We start from the raw sequence: 23601 nt of genomic DNA on the forward strand, positions 1-23601 counted from the left end.
TACTTGTACTCTGTGCTGAAAGCCACTCCAGTGACAGGTTTCCCCCTCAAGGAACAAATTATTCAAGCATGATATGACCTAACACATTTGTACGAATAATATGAGCACAAATTCTGATAGAAAGAATGTGGTTTTAGGGAGGGAAATGTGGCACACGATTTGTGTTGTTTTAAAGGAACGAAACGATTCTTTAGAGAGGTGGGTTAATCTTTTAGTTCCCTAAAGAATTGTTTTGTTCCTTGAAACACCAGGATTGAAGTCTCATCCAAAATATATTTTGCTGTGTGTTTTTCTTTCTTTCTTTCTTTCTTTCTTTCTTTCTTTCTTTCTTTCTTTCTTTCTTTCTTTCTTGGAAGCAATGCATATGAGTCTTTTTCTCCCCCTGCATAGTATCTCACCAGTCTAAAAGCTTGCTACTGACTACAGTATTCCGTAATATATGAGCTAAGCAGCATATGCTTCAACATCAATTCATGTACTCCGTGAATGTGTGAGATAAGTTTTCAAGTTCATTCTGTATTGCAGTGTTCATGGTGAGAATTGCAAATTGCAAGATGCATCAAATTAAAGTGCTATCTCAAACTGGGTTATATATGTTTCACAGTGAAGTATCTAATGAGAAGCCTTGAGACTTAATGTTGGAACAAGTTTTAGATTTATTTTATTGATTTTAGAGGGAAATGGGAAGTTACAAAATACTTAGTGTAATGAACAATAAAAAGACAAGAAATTAGTTTGATAACCACACTCATTGCAAAATGTAGTCTGTAAAGTCAACCGTGGTGTAATCTCAAATAACGCCCCCCCCCCGGCCAAAAAAAGCACAATAGAGTGTGTGAGGAAATCTGCGGGGGAAAGGCAGGGCTGAAGTCAGCCCCTGGCATCCCCAGGCTCCAGTCTTAGCAGGACCCACTGCTCATGCCTTCCCTGGATGCACACACACACACCCTTTTTTGTTTAAGTCTATGAGCATCATAGAGCCACCATTTACATTTTCTACAATGCTCCATAATGGCCTTGGTGTAGCATCACTCCAGGGTATTGTGGGAAATTCAAAATGGTGGCATTCCAGTGTTGTACCAGCAGTTTGATTTTCCACAATGCTGTGGGGCCATGCTATGTTGGGGAGAGGGGCCATGTCAGACATTTAAATGACAGCTGCAAGGCATCCTGGCACTCATTTAAACACCACTCCTATTGCCAGATAAGCTGTCCTATGAAGGAGAGGGTGCTTAAGAAAACTTTGTGCCAAGGAACTCTCATACCTGCCTCCCCCCCAAAAAACCAACCAATTCGCTTCTCAAAACAGGTATATCTTAAGACAGGTATAGGAAAATAGGGAGGTTCCCTATGAGATGGAACCAATAATAGAGGCACAGTGCTCTGGTTTATTTTATATTCTGCCTGCTTTTCCCCTACCCTCTTCCTCATGAAGCTTCATGATTTGACCATGGAAGTGTCTGCAATTGCCAACCTCAGCATTCTAGAATATCCGTATGCTGGGAAATCATACAGAAAATTTAAGATCAGAGTTGTAAAAGACCAGCACATTCTTCTGAGCTCTGGGAAAGACTTGGGGAGTGTGGGCTGCCTTCACACTCCAAGCACGCCATAGGGAACTGTTGAGGAAACCAGGGTGTGTTGGTCTCAAGAGTACTACTGGTCTTTAGTAAGGTGAGGGTGGGGGTGCCGGGGAAATGAGCATGCTGCTTTGATGTCCAGGGTGGGATAAGGCAGCTGGGAGCTGGCCCTGCTTCAAGATGCACTGCCTCAGAGCCTTTTCTTTTTCTAAGTAATTGCTTTAGTGCATACCAGGCCTCCTTCCATTTGGGCTGCAAGCGTGAGTGGGAGGGTGGTGGCAGCAACTACTGGATCATAAGGCCCAGCTGGCAGCACTGCGTGGCTGTTGTGCAGCAGTTGAACAAGAAAAAGGGGCGTGAGAGGCTTTCCTAAACACCCCTGCCTTTTCCACACCAAGCAGTGCACAATCTGCCACATTCAACACTGCAGATGCCTACCAAGGGAACTGTTGCTAACATAACATATGTCCTGTGGAACTCCCTGCTTGTGGAGGTTCGGCAGGAACCATCTATGCCTTCTTTCAGACATTTCTTACAAGTTGCACTTTTTAGACAGGCCTTTACAGTATGCATTTTCCCCCCTCAGCCAACCAGTATCTATTTTCTTTTCTGTTGATGTTTCTCATTATGTTATACAGATATTGATTGATTTTATTGAATTTATGTTGTAAGCCACCTTATTATATGTTGTGAAAGTGTGGGTCATATGTATTCAAATAAATAAATAAATATGTAGAACAATTATCAGGGGTTTTTCCCCTCTCTTTAACCAAAAGAACGAACACCATCTTTTAGTGGAGCAGACTATTGTAGACTAAATGAACACAGCATGCAAGATGCAGCCTCCAGCAATTTACAGTTACAAAAGGAGTAAGGGTCACAAAGTGACCTTGTGTATAAAAATAGGGGTGTTCCCAGCATCTCTCCTCTTTGCAATGTTGGAGGTGATAGTGGTCAATGAAGGACATCAGAATTGAGGTGACAGTGGCTTTGTGCCATGGTGATATGGTTGCAGAACAGCTTGTAATGGAAGCCAGAGCGGTCTTAACAGCTGCCCAAATTCATCTGACTCCAACAGGAAAATCAGAATTTCTTTTTGACAGCAATTTTATAAAAGAGAATGCTGTATTTAAATAGGATGGCTCAGTCAAAGAACATGCACAATGGAGATAGCTGGCAGGATTTCATGGTGTAGTCTTCAGGAATATGTCATTTTCAAAAACCTGCCCCAAGAAATCAGCATATTGAGGACCTGCAGGAATACTGTGAACTTTGCAATGGCATTACTGAACATTGTGCCTGGAAAGAGATAACGAAAGTGTCTTTTGTGTGTTGCATACATATATTTTTTGAAGAGATTGTTCTTAGAAGGCATGTAACGAGAAAGAGAATACCAAAATCCAGACAGATACTGTATGCTAATATTTTTATTCTGTGGAAGCTGACCTGGGGATTCAAAGCTACTTTATACCTGGAAAAATATAAAATTATCCCTGCACTTTTTGGGGGCAGGCTATGGTCCATCACATTTCTAGTGTTCAGACTAATAGTCGGTTGCATTTTTTCCAGAGAAGTTGAATTTTCTGTGATTTAAAAAGAGGCAGAAAAAACATGGGGAAATCACAGGATGACAACTTATTTATGAAACTGTCATGAAGATGACATAAAAGTGAGTGATCGAAGTGTGGCTATTGCGGAGTAAACACTCAGTATGGAAGCACCCCCAACATCACCCCAGTTTCTAGACATCTGGTGCTGGTGTGCGATGGAGAAGCAGTATTCCTTCAATGTGATCCCAGGCTTCCTGTGTTATCTTGGTGGTACAGGAACAAGTGGCATTCAATGGCTTCTAGGCTGCTGGAATAACGTAAGAGCTGGCTCTTACATGCTTAAAATGGGTGTTTTGTAACTGATACACCCACAAAACATTACTGAACACAGGTTGATATACCAATTTTGAGATGATGTTTGCAGGCACACAAGGCTGTCTCTACCTTTAGGCAAAGTGAGGCAACTGCCTCATGTGGCAGACACTAGTCCCCTGACTAATCTCCTCTTTAGAGGACAGAGCTTTGTATGCCACATCACTAGTCCTGCAGCCCTAAACTGGCCTGCTGCCCTAATGTGTGAGGAAGGATGCTACCCCATCACCAGACCAAAGGAATATTCAGCTGCCTTTCTAATCGGGAGAGGGGAGTACCATCTTGTCCTTTGCCTTTGGCAGCAAAATATCTTGGGCTGGCTCTGCAGGAAGGTCTCATCTACATTTGACAGTCTCAGATTTATTCCATTGATGAATCACTTCACACAAAAGGAGTCTCAAAGTGATTTACAAGGGAAACATATAATTGAAATCCATTGAAATAAAACATATACTGTATACTAAAAGTGTGCATCCTCAGAAATCACCTAGCAGCATAAAATAACCACCCCAGCCAAAAGCCAGACTATTAGTGCTGCCCAAATGCCTGGAAGAATAAAAACATTTTTGTCTCACACAGGAAGGATGGCAAAGACAGCAACAGGAGAGTCTCCCTAGAGAGAGAATTCCACAATGTTCAGAAGAGAGAGAGTTCTACGTTAAATTCAGTGATGGTGCTGAAGCTTTTGGCAGTGGATATGGCATGCAGAATTCATAAGGTACCCCATATATTTTTGCACTATACTGTTTCTTTCAAATTCTAGCATATCATAAGTCACAGCTGCCTCAATAAGAGATAACACTGATAAAAGTCATTTTCTTTCATTTTTATGAGTCTCGTAAAACAGATCTCTTTCCTACAATTTGACTTTTACTCTCATTTTGCAAAACAAACCTGCCTAGGTTTATAGATTCATAGGCCTAAAATAGTAGCAGTAATATCTGGAAATGCTTTTTTAAAATAAAAAAATAAGTCAATTATTTCTTGAGCAGGGATCACACCGTATCGATTTTGCTATGAGAGCATTACTTTTTGAATCAGTAGCAGCTAATCTGAAAGAAATGGCAATTTATGTGAAGGGCTTAACATACTTGTTGCTGCAGGAAATTGTACGCTTTTTATGGTTATGTATCAGGAGTGGAGAGAAGCCACAGGATTTGGATGTGCAGTACTTGTTTTGGGAGGTGGAGACAGCTCTTTCTGACCCAGCTGACTAGGGTATGGCTGGTAACAGCCTGGTGTGTTTGCATTACCACTGCTCCTGTCAAGAAACTGTTGAGGAATCTCTAGGAGGAGAAAGTTATTCTACAATTTAAAATGTAACAAGGGCCAAACCACACATGACCAGACAGGTAACTGCAGTTCCCAATGTCTTTACTTCTGGTGGGTGGGTGGGTGGGTGGAAGCAGTCACAGGGGTGACCACTTTGGATCAGGTGTGTGAACATAAAATCGTAGAAACAGAGAGTCAAAAGGGATCCCAAGGGTCATCTAGTCCAATCTCCTGCAATGTAGGAATCTCAACTAAAGCATCCAAGACAGAGGGCCACAAAAGTGACAGCTCTTGCTGCAGTTCATCCTTTGTCCCTGCTGTGATTACTTGATGCAAATAATGGACTGCCCCATCTTCCCTGATGTTGTTATTACACTGAGGTCCAGTGCCGAGGGCCTTCTGGCAGTTCCCTCACTGCGAGAAGTGAAGTTACAGGGTACCAGGCAGAGGGCCTTCTCAGTAGTGACGCCTGCCCTGTGGATGTCAAGAAAATAAGCAACTATCTTACTTTTAAAATACATCTGAAGGCAGCCCTGGTTAGGGAAGTTTTTAATGTTTAATGCTGTATTGTGTTTTTAACATTTGGTTGGGAGCCGCCTAGAGTGGCTGGGTAAACCCAGCCAGATGGGCGGGGTATAAATAAATAATATTATTATTATTATTATTATTATTATTATTATTATTATTATTATTGATTCAATGGAATTTATCTCCAAGTAGGCCTTACTTAACCTGTGTTCACTTGGAAATATCTGTTCTAAACCTTGCTGCACCACAGAACTTGGTTTCCCCTTTATACCACCAGCACCACACACCTGAATTTCTGGATCTGCATGGGAGTTTGGTGATGGGTTTGAATATCGGTCAAACACATGCTTAGCTTAGGACAAGGTTTCAAGAGTAATGTTTTGTTCTTGGACTTCCGGCGGGCGCGGATCCGGTTGCAGGCGAGGGTTTGTCTCTCCGGAGAGAGCTCTAGCTTTTCGGCCGAATTGGGAGTTTTTGAGGGCGACAAAACTCCCGCTAACCCTCTGGAGGGTATCCAGAGGTCTTGGTGCCCAGCAGTGCGAAGGTGTCACTCGTCTGGTCGTCAGGTAGCCTTTGTATAAAGGCGAAGAGAGCAACGGAACGAGAGACGGCAATTTGGGCAGCCATTACAGCCATTACAGCGGCGAATTAGCGAAGCCTCAAGCCTGCAGGCTAAGCGCCTTGCCCTCGATACAAAGAAACTCAGATACGCAGAAAGAGTGCTGGAAATTGCAAAGGGGAGAGCGAAAGGAAGTATCTGAGAAGAAAGAGAAACAGCCGAGTTCAGCGTTAGCTTGTCTTCAGTGGGAAAAGACGCAGTGTGGTTTGCAGAGCCGAAGGAGAAAGTAAGTTACTGCTAGTGGCTACATTGTCCGTCCCTCCCCCACTGACTCACTTTGAAATTAGACCCTCTCCCACTGTAGAGGGGAAAGGGAAACAACCGAGGGAGGGCAGAGAAATGCGGTACTAGAAAAAAACTTAGTCGTCATGGCAACGGAGACACAGAACTACAAAGAGCAATCTACATAAAAAAGACAAAAGGAGATTACTGTTAAGAGGACTTTTACTAAGACTCCTGTGAGACATTACGCCAAGTGGTTTATAAGAAAACTCCGGGGGTAGGGAAGACTACTCTTTGGACATTCGGAATCACGTTTGCTACTGTATCGCTGTTTGGGAGCTTTCTTTATCTGCTACGTTTGTTATGCTTTCTCTATCTTTTTTGGACTTAACATTTGGGCCACGGGAAGAGGCAGGAACGGGGGAAGAACAGTGTGAACAGCGTGAATCCACAAACAGGAAAGACTAATTGACTAACTCTCTTTACACTTAAGAACTCTGCTTAAGAACTGACTCCCCCTGCTGGACTAAATTAAGCATTGCACCTAAACTTTGGAAAAGATTAACTGGAGATTCAGACTCTCACAGGCTAAGTGGCTGTTAAAGTGGTTGTTAAAGAGTGGGTGGAAGAGTCTGAATTGAGGCGGGAAGAGTGTAATTAGAATCTGGTTGGTGGACCTAACTAACCTCTTTAAAATCTCTGGAGGGGAGGGATAGTTTTCTTTTTATTTATTTTTTTTTTCTGTTGGGGAAACAGACTCTGTGACTTCAAGGGACTATTTCAAGTGGTTAAATTTAAGAAGGTTTATACTATCCCGAGGGACTAAGACCTCTTGGGGGCTAATTGAAAGCTGAATAGTTTAACTATAAGGAATACATTTACATTTTTTTTTTCCGGCATAAAAGGAATTCCCAAGGTTTAAGGACAATGTCACATACGCAGAAGAAAGGGGCAGAGGGAGGTACCCCAACTGATAGGAGAGCTTCAAAACAAGAAACAGAATTTAGGACAGAAATACTGAGGATGTTCGCAGAAATAAAACAAAGCGAAAAAAATCTGGAAACAAAATTGGAACAGGTGGACAACAAAATCGGAAAAATGGACAAAAAGATTGAAGAGACAGTAAGTGAGCTAAAAGGACAGATTAAAGAGGTTTCAAAAAGAGTGGACGAGGGACTAAAAAAGACAAAGCAGGAAATGAAAGAGATGAAGCGAGAGGAGGAAAGATTGAGAAATGAGATAGTAGAGTTAAACAAAATACAGGAAGAAATTAAAGACTCCATCGCAATGAACGATCTAAAACAGAGGGAGATTAACTTAAGATTGAGACAAATTCCAGAAGTACAAAACGAGAATATAAAAGAAAGATTAGTGAAGGAAATAGCACAGTGGATGGAAGTGGAAGAGGAAGATGTGGCTAGAACAATCATAAATGCGTATAGAATGAAAATTAAAACAAATAAAGCCAGGAAATATCCAGGGGACTGTTTAGTTACATTTAAAGACAGAGAGATGAGAAATTTGGTTTTGCAAAGAAACAGGGAAAAAAGATTATACATCGATGGGCATTATATTATTTTATTTAAAGACATCCCCATAAGGTTGCTTAAACGGAGGGAATCGTATAAACCACTAGTTCAACTACTTAAAAAGAATAGAATTGACTTCCGATGGGAATTTCCGGAAGGGGTCTCTTTCTTCTATAAAGGTGTTAAAAGAAGATTGACTAGTCCCGAAGAAATAGGAAAATTCACAAGAAGATATAAAGAGCTCCAAGTGGGAGAGGAAGAGGAGAAGGGTGCAGAAGGTAGATCTAGATTGAGGGAGGATTTAGAGTTAGGTGAAGAGGAAGAACAAAGTAGAGGAGAACTAGAAGAAGAAGAAGAGGAGGAAGAAGGAGAGGAAACAGAAAGGTTACAGAGTAACACCTAACTCAGAGTAGCACCTAAAATAATATGTCTTTAAAACTATGGAATTGGAATGTTAATGGAATGAATGATAAGAAAAAACGCAATGGAATTGAACGCATTCTAAAAAAGAAAAATTTAGATATCATATGCCTTCAAGAAACCCACGTGGCCAGTAAACATAAGAAAATCCTTATTAATAAGAGGTTAGGAAATGAGTTTATCTCCTCCGATAAAAAGAAAAAAAGAGGAGTAGTATTATATATTAAAAATAACATTGAAACACACCAGCTATTTAAGGATGAGGAAGGGAGAATGATCGCAGTCCGCATTAAATGGCAAGGGGAAATGATGATAATAGTGGGAGTCTATGCACCAAATGGCAATAAAACAGAATTTTTCAGATCATTGGAAGAGAGATTATTTGACTACATGGACCAAAAAATCATAATAATGGGAGATATGAACGGGGTGGTCTCAACAGAAATAGATAGATTAAGGAAAACTAAGACAGAAGGAGGGAAACTACCTAAGATATTTTTTGAAATGGTGAAGAACTATAACTTGGTAGATATATGGAGATTGAGACACCCCATGGAGAAACAATTTACATTTCATTCAGGACCGAATGAATCACTGTCAAGATTAGACCAAATTTGGATATCAAATGAACTAACAGTAAGAACTACAAAAATTGAAATACAGGCCAAAATTATCTCCGACCACAACCCCATAATAATGGAGATGAAGGGGGTTGAAGGACGAACTTTCAGATGGAGATTAAATGATAACTTATGGGATGATCAAAAATTTGTGGAAAAGATTCGGACGAAATTATTGGAGTACTTCATAGATAACCAAGACAAAGGGGTTAAAATAAACGTGGTATGGGACGCGAGTAAGGCAGTCATGAGGGGCCTGCTCATCCAACAAAATGCATGGAAAAGGAAAAATAAAGAAAAAAGAACTAAGGAGATTTTGAGACAGATTATGGATTGTGAACAAAAACTAATTAAAAAACCAAATAATGAAAGGATATTGCAGGAAATAAAATCCCTCCAAACCCAATTTGCAATGTTGATAAATAAGGAGGTTGAGTGGAACATCAAAAGATTAAGACAGAGAAATTTTGAATTTGCTAATAAGCCAGGAAAATGGCTTGCGTGGCAAGTCAAAAAGAGAAAGGAACAAAACACAATAAACAAAATACAAATAAACGGAGAAGAGATAACTGAACCAAAAGGGATTAGAAGAGGATTTGCGGAGTTTTACGAGCAACTATACAGGAATAAGGATAGAAACAACAATAGGAAAATAGAGAGATATTTAAAAGAGAAAATGGTAAGGAAGATTTCGATAGAGCAAAGAGAAATGTTAAATGCCCCCATTTCCAGAGAGGAAGTAGAGGAAGTGATAAAGGAACTGAAAAGAGGTAAAGCTCCGGGCCCAGATGGGTTTACTGCGAGCTACTATAAAGAAATGAAAGATATATTGACGGTTCCGTTAGTTGAGGTGATGAATAAGACCCTAAAGGAAAAAGAGATCCCAAGCACCTGGAAGGAGGCATTTATCACAATAATTCCAAAACAAGATACTGACCCAACCCAAGTAAAAAATTATAGACCCATTTCCTTATTAAATACAGATTATAAGATTTTTGCGGGAATTTTGGCAAAAAGGTTTAAAAAAATATTAGTGAAGATAATGCATGAGGACCAAGCGGGTTTTCTACCGGGAAGGCAAATAAAAAACAATACAAGAGGCATAATTAATATAATAGAATATTTATCGGACAGAATTGATAAGCCAGCTAGTCTGATTTTTATTGACGCGGAGAAAGCCTTCGATAACGTCACCTGGGACTTCATGCTGAGAAATTTAGAAATTATGGAAGTGGGTCAAGAATTTTGGAATGGGATAAAAGCAATATACACCGAACAGAAAGCGAAGCTGATAATAAATAATGCCATAACAGAAGATATAAAAATATCTAAAGGGACAAGACAGGGCTGCCCGCTCTCTCCGCTGCTCTTTATAGTGGTGTTGGAGGTTCTGCTAAACGCAATAAGGCAAAACAAACAAATTAAGGGAATATCATTAGGCTCAAACGAATACAAAGTTAAAGCATATGCTGATGACGTGGTATTAACGGTAGAAGATCCTATAAACAGCTTAAAGGGAATTCTGGAGGAGATGGAGGAATTCGGGAAGTTAGCTGGATTCAAACTAAATAAGAATAAGACAAAGATGATCGTTAAAAACTTAGACCAAGACAAGATAGAATCACTACAGGAACAAACAGGAATTGAAGTAGTTAAAAAAGTTAAATATTTAGGACTCTGGCTTACCAATAAAAATATTGACCTATACCAAAATAATTATATCCCAGTGTGGAATGAAATTAAGAAAAATCTGGAGATTTGGGCAAGGATGAAATTATCACTCTGGGGTAGAGTGTCCATGGTCAAAATGATGGTACTCCCCAAAATGCTTTTTCTATTCCAAACAATCCCGATAATAAAGGGCACAAAAAACTTTAAAGAATGGCAAAGGGTGATTTCTAGATTTGTCTGGGAAGGAAAGAAGCCCAGAATTAAGTTTAAGATATTAACAGATACCACTGAAAGAGGGGGCTTCGCCCTGCCAGACATGAGACTGTACTACGAAGCGGCATGCCTTTGCTGGATTAAAGAGTGGATAAAGTTGGAGGATACAGAGTTATTGGATTTAGAAGGGTATAAGAACAAATTTGGATGGCATGCCTATTTGTGGAGAGATAAGATAAAAGTACATAAGGGATTTTGCAGCCATATCTTTAAGGGACCTTTGATAGAAGTTTGGAATAGATATAAGAACATATTAGAACCAAAAACCCCACACTGGTTATCACCAGTGGAGTTAATAAGTGTAAAGAAAGTCAATATGGGGAAAAAATGGGGTAGGTACGAAGAAATGGTATTGAAGGAAGGAGGGAAGTGGAAAATTAAACCATACGACCAGGTAAAAAGATATACATACGATTGGCTGAGTTACTATCAGATAAATGAGATATTTAAAAAAGAAGTGAAAGAGAGGGGCTATGATGAAAAGACATCGAAATTTCAGAGAGAGATAATAAACAGTGATCGGAAAAATCTGTCAAGTATGTATAAAATACTGTTAGAATGGAACATGAAAGATGAGAAAGTCAAAAAAGTGATGACTCAGTGGGCAAAGGACCTCGGCTATGATATTCAATTGGAGAATTGGGAAAAATTGTGGAGAGTGAATATAAAATTTACAGCATGTGTACTGTTAAGGGAGAATATGTTAAAAATGTTATATAGGTGGTATATGACACCCGTTAAACTAGCCAAGATGTATAAAACAGATAACAAATGTTGGAAATGTAGACAAAAAGAAGGGACGTTCTATCACCAATGGTGGGAATGTGGGAAGGTTAAAAGCTTCTGGGGCGAAGTCTATAATGAAATCAAAAAGATATTAAGCTACACATTTGTAAAGAAACCCGAAGCTTTTCTATTAGGTATGGTCGGAAAAGATATTAAAAGAAAGGATTATAAAATCTTCCAATATGCGGTAACAGCAGCTAGAATCGTGGTGGCGCAGAAGTGGAAGCAGGAAGAAAGCCCAACGTTAACAGAGTGGAGATTAAAATTGACGGAATATGCGGAGTTAGATAAATTAACAGGGAAAATTAGATATATGAAGGATCAAAAATTTATAGACGACTGGGGAAAATTTGCAGATTATCTGGAGAACAAATGTTTAGTAAACACAACGCTAGTAGGATTTAAAGAGGCACTGTAAAACACTAAGAAGTATTGCTTATGGAAAACAATGTCTGAAAAATGGTACTAATGGCAGTACGAAAGATTGGAATGCGTTATAAAGAGATAAATACGAATGAATGTCAAGGACGTTGAAGGAAGTCCAAAAGAATGAGATGTATGAAACACGGATTTAATGTATATATATGGAAAGATTAATAAAAATTTTTAAAATGCAAAAAAAAAAAAAAGAGTAATGTTTTGTTCTTGTAGCTAGCCCTGGATTCTTCTGTTGTAGCACAGTTTCACAGGCTTCGAACTGGAACTTGTTTGTGGCATGCTTACTGACATAATTGTTGGGAATAGCGATATCGTTTTCCTCGTCTTTAGCTTAATTGAGCTTCTTGTTTCCTTCTTAAGCAGCCTAGGTGATTAATCATAACAATGTGATACCCCACAGTCTCAGAACTGACAGAAATCCTGTCAGCCAACTGTGGTCGTTAGGAGCATCCGTGTGTTTGAACTTTGCAAAGTGTTGACACCCTTTCCTGGCTCAGACCAAATGTTTGATCAATTAGAGGGGTTGGAAGATAGAGTTACACCGTGATGGAGAGAGCCGCATGCCACAAGACTTCTGTCCCTTTATGCAAGATGTCCTTTATTGCTTGCATTATTCTTCAGCTGCTTGGTTACGCCAAGAGCTCAGTAAGTTGTCCCACCTGATCCCTCAAGGCAGAGAAGGTGTCAGTTCATTTTTTCTCTCTTTCTTTGCCCTCCAGCAGCATTACCTTGGGAAGCTTTTGCAAAAGCTCTCCACCTCACTAGGGAGATTATTTTTCTTCACATTTCCACTTCTGATGACACTCCAGTGCCTGAGAATTACAGCACCTTCCAGCAGTCTGTCACAGATACTTGGCTGAACACATATTTTGCTTTTACACAAATGATTCCCTTGTTATTTAATCTTGTAAAACAATCCTCAAGACTGCAGATGCTGGACGGCCTTTGATTTAAAGCTCACTCCTGATGAACTACAAGGAGCCATCCCTAGGAAAGGCTTTCCTGGTTACAATTATTGCTCCATAAAATATCTTTAATTACTTACATGTGTTCAAATAATTGGACAATGGTTTATCATTTGTTACCAGCTCCTACTCAAAATTTCTGTAATTAACTTAGGTTAGGGAGGGAAATTGTCTAAGATGGGGGGAATTAGTTAATTGCTTACTTCAGATCCCTGTTCCAGTCCCTGCTGCTTATCTGTGGGCAATAGACACGTCGATTGACTAAAATATTCATATTAAACATGGATTGTTGTTCAAATTCCTCACAGTTTTGAGAAAGAAGTATATTTAAGTGTTGTACTTTTTTTAAAAAAGAGCCTCAAAAATAATTATTAGAGAAAGAGATTTAAAAAGACAATTAACTGAAGTAAATTAAAGAGCTACCATTTGAAAGCTAAATTAAATGGGGGCCACTAACCTTTTTGGGTGCAGGGACCCATTTGTAATTTTAAGAGAGTCCTGTGGGTACCACTCCCAGTGGTTTCCTTCTGTCCTCTAATGGGTCACTCTTCCACTCCCAGACAGACAGAAAGCTAGAAAGCACTAACGTACATTTTGCTTTTCCAAAAGGTCACATCCAAGATAATAAAATTATCATTATAATTATTTAAATTTCTATGCCGCCCTTCATCTGAACATCCTCTTGAATTTGCATGATTTTGCATGGGGTCCCCCCCTCTCAAAAGTAAAGCTTACAGTGGCAGATTGTACATAAAAATCACAGACCCAGGGCATGGTACACTGCAAAAATAAAAATAAAAATAAAAATGCTCTTCAACAACAAAAGCACCTCTTTGAACACAGGGCAGATTTGTTCTGTGTTGGTGGGTTTGCAGAGATCCCTTTACAATTTATGAGGATATAAATCTGTGTAGACCCAGACTCAGATGTTTCTGAGCCATGGCAAAGCTGGGCACCAGATCCATGGTTTTTATTATTCAGTCATTAGAGACAGATGTAATCTGCAATTTGATTGTGTTTGGACCTGCTGAAAATCTCTGTACAGTAGTTTCAAGAGGATCCATTTCACTTGTGTGTATACCTTCTGTTGCAATTTGTACTTTATTCTCCCTCTTTATTCTGTCACACACACACCCTCTCTCCCAAGCTCTCAATCTCCTGACTCCTACGACACCTGACGTTCTCAACGGCCCAACCCAACTCGGCTGCTCCCCTTTGCTTCCTTGCTCTCTCATATCATTCTCCTTTCCATCCTACCCTCTTGGTCACTTAGCTTTCTGTTCAGCACTCCTTAAAACCCCTCTGTTGTAGTTTTGGTCTGTGAATGAGACAAATTTGTAACTAATAATAATAATAATAATACATGTATGCGTACTGCAGCCTAAAGAACAGTCTCCCAACAAGCTAACCTCAGGTGTGGGGAACATTTGGCCTCCTGAAGTTGTTGGACTACAACTCCCATCCATAGGCCTCCAAGTGGGGCTGAGCAGAACAAAACAATGAAATATGAAAACAGGCTAAGTTCCCCCCAAACAAAATGGGAAGAATAGTACCTGTACAGCTCAGGTTCCACAAATTGTAGAAACCCTTAAACAAAACAAAAATTAAAGATCTTTTTAGGTTAGAAAAGTACGTATATTCTCTGTCTCTTTTTTTAGAAACCTTAAGAGCACTGGAGTACCCTGCAATAGCTCCTCTCTTCTGCTTTGAATGACAGAGCCATGCAGTGTCCAAACTCCTTTTGAAAGGTGCCTTTCCAGGTTGCATAGGGGCTGCTGTTTGAAACACACTAGTCTGAAGACTTCTGAGTGGGCAAGACTATTTTTCTTTCTTTCTGGGATTCCGGCTACTGTGTTAAATTAATCTTGACTAATGCAAAGTCCACTAGGTGGCAGCCTAATCAAACAATTAGAGAAAATTTGTCTGGTTTCCTCCCACATGGGTGCCCAGTACTCTTTTAAAACACAAAATTTGATAGATGGATAGATGATAGATAGATAGATAGATAGATAGATAGATAGATAGATAGATAGATAGATAGATAGATAGATAGATAGATAGATAGATAGATAGATGATAGCTAGCTAGCTATAGATAGATAGATAGATAGATAGATAGATAGATAGATAGATAGATAGATAGATAGATGATAGATAGATAGATAGATGATAGATAGATAGATAGATAGATAGATAGATAGATAGATAGATAGATAGATAGATAGATAGATATAGATGATAGATCATAGATAGATAGATAGATGATAGATAGATAGATAGATAGATAGATAGATAGATAGATATAGATATTCCTGTAAAGTATCCTGGCAAATAAAATGCAAAAAACAAACAGCAGCAATCATATTACCTTAACCAAAACAAAACAGGGGATGGGTGTCTTAGGAACTTAGGAATCAAACTGAAAACTACAGAGTTGGGGATCATTCTACAGACTCAAAATAAAGACATAATAGCACATTTTGTGCCTAGTGTGGCACTTTTTGACTCATTATTGGTGTTTTTCAAAGGAGTGACCCATGGTGCTTAGGAAACATATGCAGCCAAACAGATTTAGAAGCAGCAGGTGGGAGACTCTGACCAGAGGCAGATTTAGGGGGAAATGGCTGGTTTGCCCACACTGGGCATCAAGCCGAACAGGTGCTGCAGGGGGCATCACAATAGTAATGTAGAATGGAAGGCAAGGGGATGTTGGCATTGCACAAGACTTTGCTGAAATTTGAAAGCCCAAACTCTGCCACTGCTCTGATCCCATTGTTGGACCACAGGAGCAGTGCCTTCTGCTGCCCATGTAGAAGAGTCCTGCTGGACCGGGTCAGTGGCCCATCTGTTCCACCATCTAGTCCTCACAGCGTTCAACCAGGTGCCCTTGGGAAGCCCACAAGTAGGCAGCAGTAGCAGCACTCTCCCCATTTGTGATTCCCAGAAACTGCCATACAGTGACACATTGCCTCAAGCATCAGAAGTGCTCTGTATTTTTATGCTGTGAACCTCCTTGTGATCTTCAGATGAAGGGCAGTACAGTGGTACCTCTGGTTACGTACTTAATTCGTTCCGGAGGTCCGTTCTTAACCTGAAATTGTTCTTAACCTGAAGCACCACTTTAGCTACTAAAGGGGCCTCCTGCTGCTGCTGCTGCTGCTGCTGCTGCTGCCGTGCCGCCGCCGCACGATTTCTGTTCTCATCCTGAAGCAAAGTTCTTAACCCGAGGTACTATTTCTGGGTTAGCAGAGTCTGTAAGCTGAAGCGTATGTAACCCGAGGTACCACTGTATATAAACTTAATGAATAAAATAAATAGCTGTTATCTGTGTTAGCCTCTCCTTCTTTTAATGATCTTTCTCTTTTCAGAAATGGGAGTGTAAAAGCTGGGCAAGACAGCAGCCTCTACACGTGCATTTTGAGCATAAAATACCGTAGTCTCATTTAACTCCACAAAAGTTAGGATTTGATTGCTAGTCATGTTACATAATGAAGGAATGGGTTTCCCAAACCCCAAAACTGACTGTGCAGGCAAACCCATTCCTTCAATATTTTTGTGCCAGCAGATGGCACTCTAAAGAAATGCATAGACAAAAGTATTCGACAGTATACCCGGATCCTAATCTTTCTTTACCTGACACATACGTAAAGGTATTTGGTTCATTCAAAGCATCCTTTGACATGCATAAATTGTCTAACAAAGGACAGTGATCAAGAACGATATTCTCAAATGTTGGGCAGGGAACGTGTGGGCAGGGATTTTAACCCACCATTCTGTTTTTTTAAAAGTAAAGACAAATGACTGCACAGCCAGAGTAAACACAGAAAGGAATGTGAAGATTCATTTGACATCTGGTTGGAAATATCCAGTATCAAAGTTGAACAAAGAATATACCTTTCTTTCCACTGTTCTGTGGTCTTCAAAGAAAAGGTTCTCAAGGGGGACTAATACTGCAATCCTATACATGTCAACTCAGAATGAAGGAACATTGAGTTAAGCAGGCTTGTTAGCAGGTTAGTGGGTATAGAATCACACCCTAAAGTCTCTTCTTCACATAAGAAGTTTGTGCATTTTGAGTACTTTTGCACATGTCATTCATGTTCATTGCCATGGGAACATCATCACATGTGAGTAGTGCACCTGCCTCATTGCAAAGCATAATTAATAAATGGTTGGTTATTTAGAAAAGAAGGAAGGAAGACCCCATGAGGTGAACTAAAACTTCTGGCACCTGCATCATAAAGCCAACTCCTACATATTTTCCTTATGTGACTGGCATTATTAGACATTTCCAAACTTCATTAGGTGGAGTCCACATCTAGGAACAGAGACATCTCAAAGACGGAGATCTTCCATCTCCTCAGCAGCCCCTCACCTTGTGGCCTTTTGGTAAAGAGGAGGTGCTGCTGGTCTCCCCCCACTCCTAGGGAGGAAATGGCAGGGGCTGCCTCTGGGGTCTCCTGAGGTCTGCACCTGCCCGGCAAGATTCAGGGAGTGTCACCTCACCATTGCAATGGCCTTTGATTCCCACTTCAACTGTCTGCTAATGCTGATTTGATTTCACCATCACCCTCCCCATTCCTGATGTAGATTTTCATTCACTTCTATCACTGGGGAACACCCAAATGAGTGATTTGAATTATAGGGACAGGCACAGTGGACACAAAGCCTTCTCTTTTATGAAAAGCAGGGTATTAGCTCATATGATTATGTTCCCTGCCCTCTGATGCACCCTGTAAATCCACATACATGCCAGTGAAAAATTTAATGATTTAGCTGTAGTCCTTCTATGGAGGAAAGCCCTTGGATGAGGTTGCCCACATACCTGCAAATGCATAGCAGGGAATGAAGCTCTGGATGTTTTGCCTCCTCCACCCTCTACTTTCCACTTTATTTATTATTATTATTATTATTATTATTATTATTATTATTATTATTATTATTATTATTATTATTATTATTATTCCAGGACTCGGGGGCATGCTGCTCGGACCTGGCTACCTATCAGCTTAACTTACCTGTAGACTAAATTTGTATTCAAAGATTAAAAATGCAAATTTGCATTGTAGGACTGTGCCCCGCATCTTTTAAATTCCTAGCAATTCCCCTGTGTACATGAAAATAAGTCCTACTAGGCTTACTCAAAGTTAATCAAGCATAGCATTCAAACTTTAATTCCAGGAAATTTTAATGCCTTCATTTCCCCCCCCCTCCACACACACAGAGGACGAGTATAAGACTGAAGATTTATTTTTTACTGTAATTTTGAAGAAGAAAAACAGAAGCCTCTTTTGCAGGAGAAGCAGCCTTCTGAGAAATTGGTGAATGGAGTCCATACTTCAGCACCAGTTCATACTTCTGGTGACCTCCCTACAGTGACAATTCTGCACAGATTGTGCAGATGATTGTGCACAGATCGTGTAGTGCAAGGAGGGCAGAGGAATTAAGCTCAGTTTGCATTTAAAGGCAAACCTACCTAACACACACTTTCTAAAACAAGATGTGATCAGAAACACAGGCACCCTTCAAAATTTGCACTTTTCCAAATTTTGCAATGCAGTTCTCAAGCCAAGCAATGCATACAAAAATGCATATACTAGAGCAATGTATATATTAGGAGAAATTTGCACGAAAATGCTGCTAAATATTCATCACTTTTAAAAAAACCTGATGTGGAAATGTGGAAAACTGGATTTAAGACTGAAAATGTAAGAAACCAAAATTGACAGCAATAATGGCAGTGGCCAAGCAAAGCTGATAGAGGGATAGGAAGAGGGGTTGATTTTTAAAGCACTCTGATCGTTGTAGCTCTGTTGGGAGAATAAGGGTCTCTTAACAACTCTTACCACCCTTAACAAACTGCAGCTTCCACAATTCTTTGGGGAAAGCCATGCCTGTTTAAGGTAGTATCATTGTGCTTTAAATGTATGGTGTGATTGTGGCTTATGTTAGCAATTGTTTCCTTTTGGAGAAGTGTTAAAAGAGACTTCTGGGTTTTGGTTTTGCTTTTGCTTGGGAGGAAAGATATAGTAGAACCCTGCTTGTCTGCAGAAGCAAATCTTCTTCCTCCAAGTAGAAAAAAGAATGGGATTGTGAACCATAATAAGAGTCCTGATGGATCAGACCAAAGGCTCATCCAGCTCACAATCTTATCCTCACAGTGAACAAGCAGATGCCTATGAAAAGCATCACCAACTATTGGGTTGCAAAAGTGGCCATGGAGCAAAGTGCAGCTTGGTAAATGGTGTGCTTGGCACACTTTCCCAATGAAATGCTCCCACTGGGGAAAGAAAGGCAGCTGGACTAGGAGAGGGAGAACAGTGGGAAAGGAAGGTGGGCTGACAATGGAAAGAAGGCAAAAACAGTGGCTGTTTGAGGAAATGGCTACTAATGGGCACAAAGGGCTTTGGCACTCATAGTTGTAAAGGAGACAAGAAATTCCATTTGGGAGGCTATTCCCAGGGACAGGCTTGATGTGGAACATGCAACACAGGAACAAGTCAGTCCATTGGTCCATCCAGATAAGCACTGTGTACACCAGGGGTGTGGAAACTGACCCACAGGCCACACCTGACTCCCCAAACCACACCTTCCTGCTGCACACCTGGCCTCATATGTTACATCAGGTGCGTGGCAGGTAGCAGTGACACAGCTACAAAAAGCAGAATTGAGTTCCATCTTGTTTGGTTTGGGAAACCTGGCCAGTGCGCTTGAAGCCTGCAAAAAGTAGGGTATATACACAGAGAGAGCGAGAGACTAACACATCTGCTAATGCATGGTGAATTCAGTTTTGTATGGACTTTGTTTCCCCCACTCCAGTGCAGTGCTATTTTTCTAGGAAAAGAGTTGCTGGAACTCACCATGAACGTCTCCCCTGTTCTCTTAGAATGGCAATGGTGCCCACCTGAGAGGTGCCAGAACTGAGGTCCTGTGAGTTCCAACTGAAAAGAAAGCTCTGCTCCAGTGTGTCAACTTAACACAAAAATATACAGTACAGTGGTATCTCTGGTTGCGAACGGGATCCATTCCGGAGGCCCGTTCGCAACATGAGCAGAACACAACCTGTGTCTGTGCATATGCATGTGTGCGGGTCATGATTTGCCACTTCTGCGCATGCGTGTGACGTCATTTTGCGCGTCAGCGCATGCGCGGACAGCGAAACCCAGAAGTAACCCTTTCCGGTACATCCAGGTCACCGCGGGGTGCAACCTGAAAATGCTCAACCTGAAGCAAACGTAACATGAGGTATGACTGTGTAGCATAATAACAAACAAAAACAATTAACCCCCCCCCCCCAGATAGCCTGAAGCTGATGGAAGCTCTATGCCACTGAGACCACCCTGGGCTGGGCCTCAAGCAACAGCCATGGATCCAGGAGTTCCACCAGTTTGTGTACCTGCTCCTTCAGAGGGAGGGTAACCCCATCAAGAGCAGGCAACCTCCCATCCATCTGGTCAAGGGAACCACCCACAAATAGTGCTTCTGTCTTATCTGGATTGAGCTTCAGTTTGTTGCCTCTCATCCAGTCCATTACTGAGGCAAGACACTGATCCAGCACTTCCACTGCCTCACCTGCAGATGTAAAGGAGCTGTGTGTCATCAGCACTTTGCTGACAAAGCACTCCAAACCTCCACTCAGAGGTTTCATGTAGATGTTAAACAGCATAGGGGATAAAACTGATCCCAGAGTAACCCTGTTTTGAAGGCTCCACGGGACCAAAAAAAAATACTCCCCAAGCATCATGCTCTGCAAAAACAGAGAAATTCTACCAATGAATATTATCCAGACTAGTTAAATGGAGCCTCCATATACAGTGAGAGTATACCATTGAATGAGGGACGTGGGTGGTGCTGTGGGTTAAACCACTGAGCCTAGGACTTGCTGATCAGAAGGTCGGTGGTCTGAATCCCCGCGACAGGGTGAGCTCCCATTGCTTGGTCCCTGCTCCTGCCAACCTAGTAGTTTGAAAGCATGTCAAAGTGCAAGTAGATAAATAGGTACCGCTCTGGCGGGAAGGTAAACAGTATTTCCGTGCGCTGCTCTGGTTCGCCAGAAAGCAGCTTAGTCATGCTGGCCACATGACCCAGAAGATGTACACCGGCTCCCTCGGCCAATAAAGCGAGATGAGCACTGCAACCCCAGAGTCGTCCGCGACTGGACCTAATGGTCAGGGGTCCCTTTACCTTTATACCATTGAATAACAGGATGCTGGGACAAACACAGCAGGGAAATGCCACCACCTTCCTGGGCAAACTTGAGGATTAAAGAAGGAGGGGGATTGCATTGTCGCAGCCAGCCTCTAGCAGAGAGATCTGTCAACTCCCTTCTAATGTGGACCGATGTTGCCGTTCCTTGGATTCTCGGAAGGAAGGAGGGGGAGGCTGAGCTGAAGGGGCGGACGGGATGTTAGGAGGACAATCGATGCCAGGGAGGAGGAGTGTGTGTGTGGGGGAAGGGGCTGCAGTTTGGGGACGGGACAGTGTGGAGCGTGGCGCCGCTCGGCTGGAGGAGGGGGAGGGAGGGAGGGGGGAGGGAGGGGGAGGTCGAGGGCCGGTGGGGGGCGGCGGGCAGTAGTAGATCTGCGCCTTGGACGGGCAGTGTGGACTGGTAGAGAGTGGGCGGCGCTGCCCCGCTCCCTTGGCCGTCCCCTGGCTCTGGGGCCATGGCTCCTGCGCCTCCGCTGGCGGGAGCGTCTCGGGCGAGCCGTCGGTGCGAGGCTGCCTAGGATGAACGCTCTGGAGGGGCAGCAGCCCCCCAGCGCCCACGACCTGCTGGACGTGGCCGCCGTCTACTGCGACAACCTGAGCCTCTTCCCGCCCCCTCAGAGACCCCCGGGGGCCCACCCCGCCGGCTACAGCCTGGGGGAAGCGGGAGGCGGCAGCCCGTACCTGTGGCTCAACGGCTCGGCCGTGCCGTCCAGCCCTTACCTGGCCGCCGGGCCCAATGGAGCCGCCGCCGCCGCCTCCTTCCTGCCCTCGGCCTACGGCGCAGCCGGCGCCCGGCAGCTGCTGAGCGCGCCGTCGGCGGGGCCCGAGCTCGGCTGGCTGTCTCTGGCCGGCCAGCAGGACTTCTTCAAGCTGGTGCGCCCGCCCTACTCCTACTCGGCGCTCATCGCCATGGCCATCCAGAGCGCGCCCGACAAGAAGCTCACCTTGAGCCAGATCTACCAGTACGTGGCCGGCAACTTCCCCTTCTACAAGAGGAGCAAAGCCGGCTGGCAGAACTCCATCCGACACAACCTCTCGCTCAACGACTGCTTCAAGAAGGTGCCCAGGAACGAGGACGACCCAGGTAAGGGCTGCCATCCCTCGCGGGACCCACCCGATTATTCCACAGAGAACCGTGGCTATTTGGTTCCTCGTTTCCTTGATACTCCGCCTTTTCCTCCAAGGAGCTCAAGGCGGCGTACATGGTTCTCGTTTAATCCCCACAACAACCCTGCGAGTCCTAGTCTGACCACACTGGCTTTCATCTTCAGGATTGCTGGCCGCGGGTTAGTCGCGTGTGAGTCACAGGCGGGAGGTGCGTGGCTCCAGCGCAGGGAAACGTGGGTTGTCTTCCCAGCCTTTCGGAGCAAGTTTCTAAGAAATTGGGAGGAGGGGTTCCTACATTTTTGTTTTAGTGTGGAATCAGAGGGTGACAGTTATTCTAGAAGTGGCGGCGTGAAATGTTAGGAGGCACGTTCAAGACGAATTAATGTGGATGAGATCGCCCATAATGACAAATTTCACAGCACAAGCCACAGCAAGTGTACTTAAAAGAAACGTCCGCCGAGTTCAATGGAAATTGCTCCTAAGCCAACTCGCTGCAGGTACGGCCACGCAAATTGGCTCAGGAGTTACTATCAAGTCCATTGGAGTTGAGCATAGCATAGCATAGCACCCTTCCGCACTCTGTGCTGTTGTCAGTCAGGTCGGTTAAAGAACCTGTCCTTCCTCAAATTTTCATGCGAAGGTTTTGTTTTTTGTTTGTTTTTTTGAGCGCTTTAAAATACATGTTTAAAATATTCTGCCCTATTCACAAACAGGGCAGTTTAAAAGGTTCCCCTGCCTTTTACACGTGCAGAGCAGGACTGATTAGACATTACAGGGTTAAGGACATTATATTCTGGATTAATTAATACAGAGCACGGAGTATAATATATTTAAAGATGTTTAAACCGTCCTTCATCAGCTATCAGTTTGCATTAGTCAATGCTGAACAAGTGTCTCCTAGTGGCTCTTGACTCATAGTCATTGTCTGAATCTAAAACCACCTGTTCACCCTGGCTTATCACAAATCAATCTTCTTCCTCTTCTTTTAGATAGTATGCCTGTGAACAGGACCTATTTTTTTATTTGGTTGTTTTTAACATCTAACAATTTCAGTTACTTATAAGTACTACTACTAATAATAATCTTTACATTTCTTGATAAGTTTTCATTGAAGGGGGCAGGGTTGTGTGTGTGTGTACACCACCCCGAAACATCTCCTTTAGGGGATGCATGGAGACAACCCAAGGGAGAGGAGCCTATGGTTTCATCCGTGCATTGCTCTAAAACATGCTGTTGCATGGATGAATGTAGCAGTGGGAAAGATCCAGCTCCCATTGAAGCCAACGGACACATTCTTGCTAAGCATAGTGGAGCAGGACTGCACCCAACTTGTTTGCAGCCACCTTGACATCCAAACGTCATTCCACCCAGTTTCTCCAAATCCACTCCCACTCTGATTTGCCCCATTGCTGAGATGAAAGTAGTGGCTTAATTATCATGTT

At 42.3% G+C, this 23601-nt stretch overlaps 1 protein-coding gene across 1 annotated transcript; it reads left to right on the top strand.

Moving 5' to 3' along the window:
- Positions 1–21443: 21443 nt before the first annotated feature.
- On the top strand, positions 21444–23070 carry FOXI2 (forkhead box I2; the record flags this gene model as incomplete). Its single annotated transcript, XM_081192396.1, has 2 exons — positions 21444–22338; positions 23019–23070. Exons 1-2 carry the CDS (start codon positions 21572–21574, stop codon positions 23068–23070), a joined length of 819 nt encoding a protein of 272 aa, XP_081048522.1. The 5' UTR covers positions 21444–21571.
- Positions 23071–23601: the final 531 nt, after the last annotated feature.

The sequence above is a fragment of the Podarcis bocagei genome, assembly GCF_964188305.1.
Source record: "Podarcis bocagei genome assembly, chromosome: 4".
Lineage (NCBI taxonomy): Eukaryota > Metazoa > Chordata > Lepidosauria > Squamata > Lacertidae > Podarcis > Podarcis bocagei.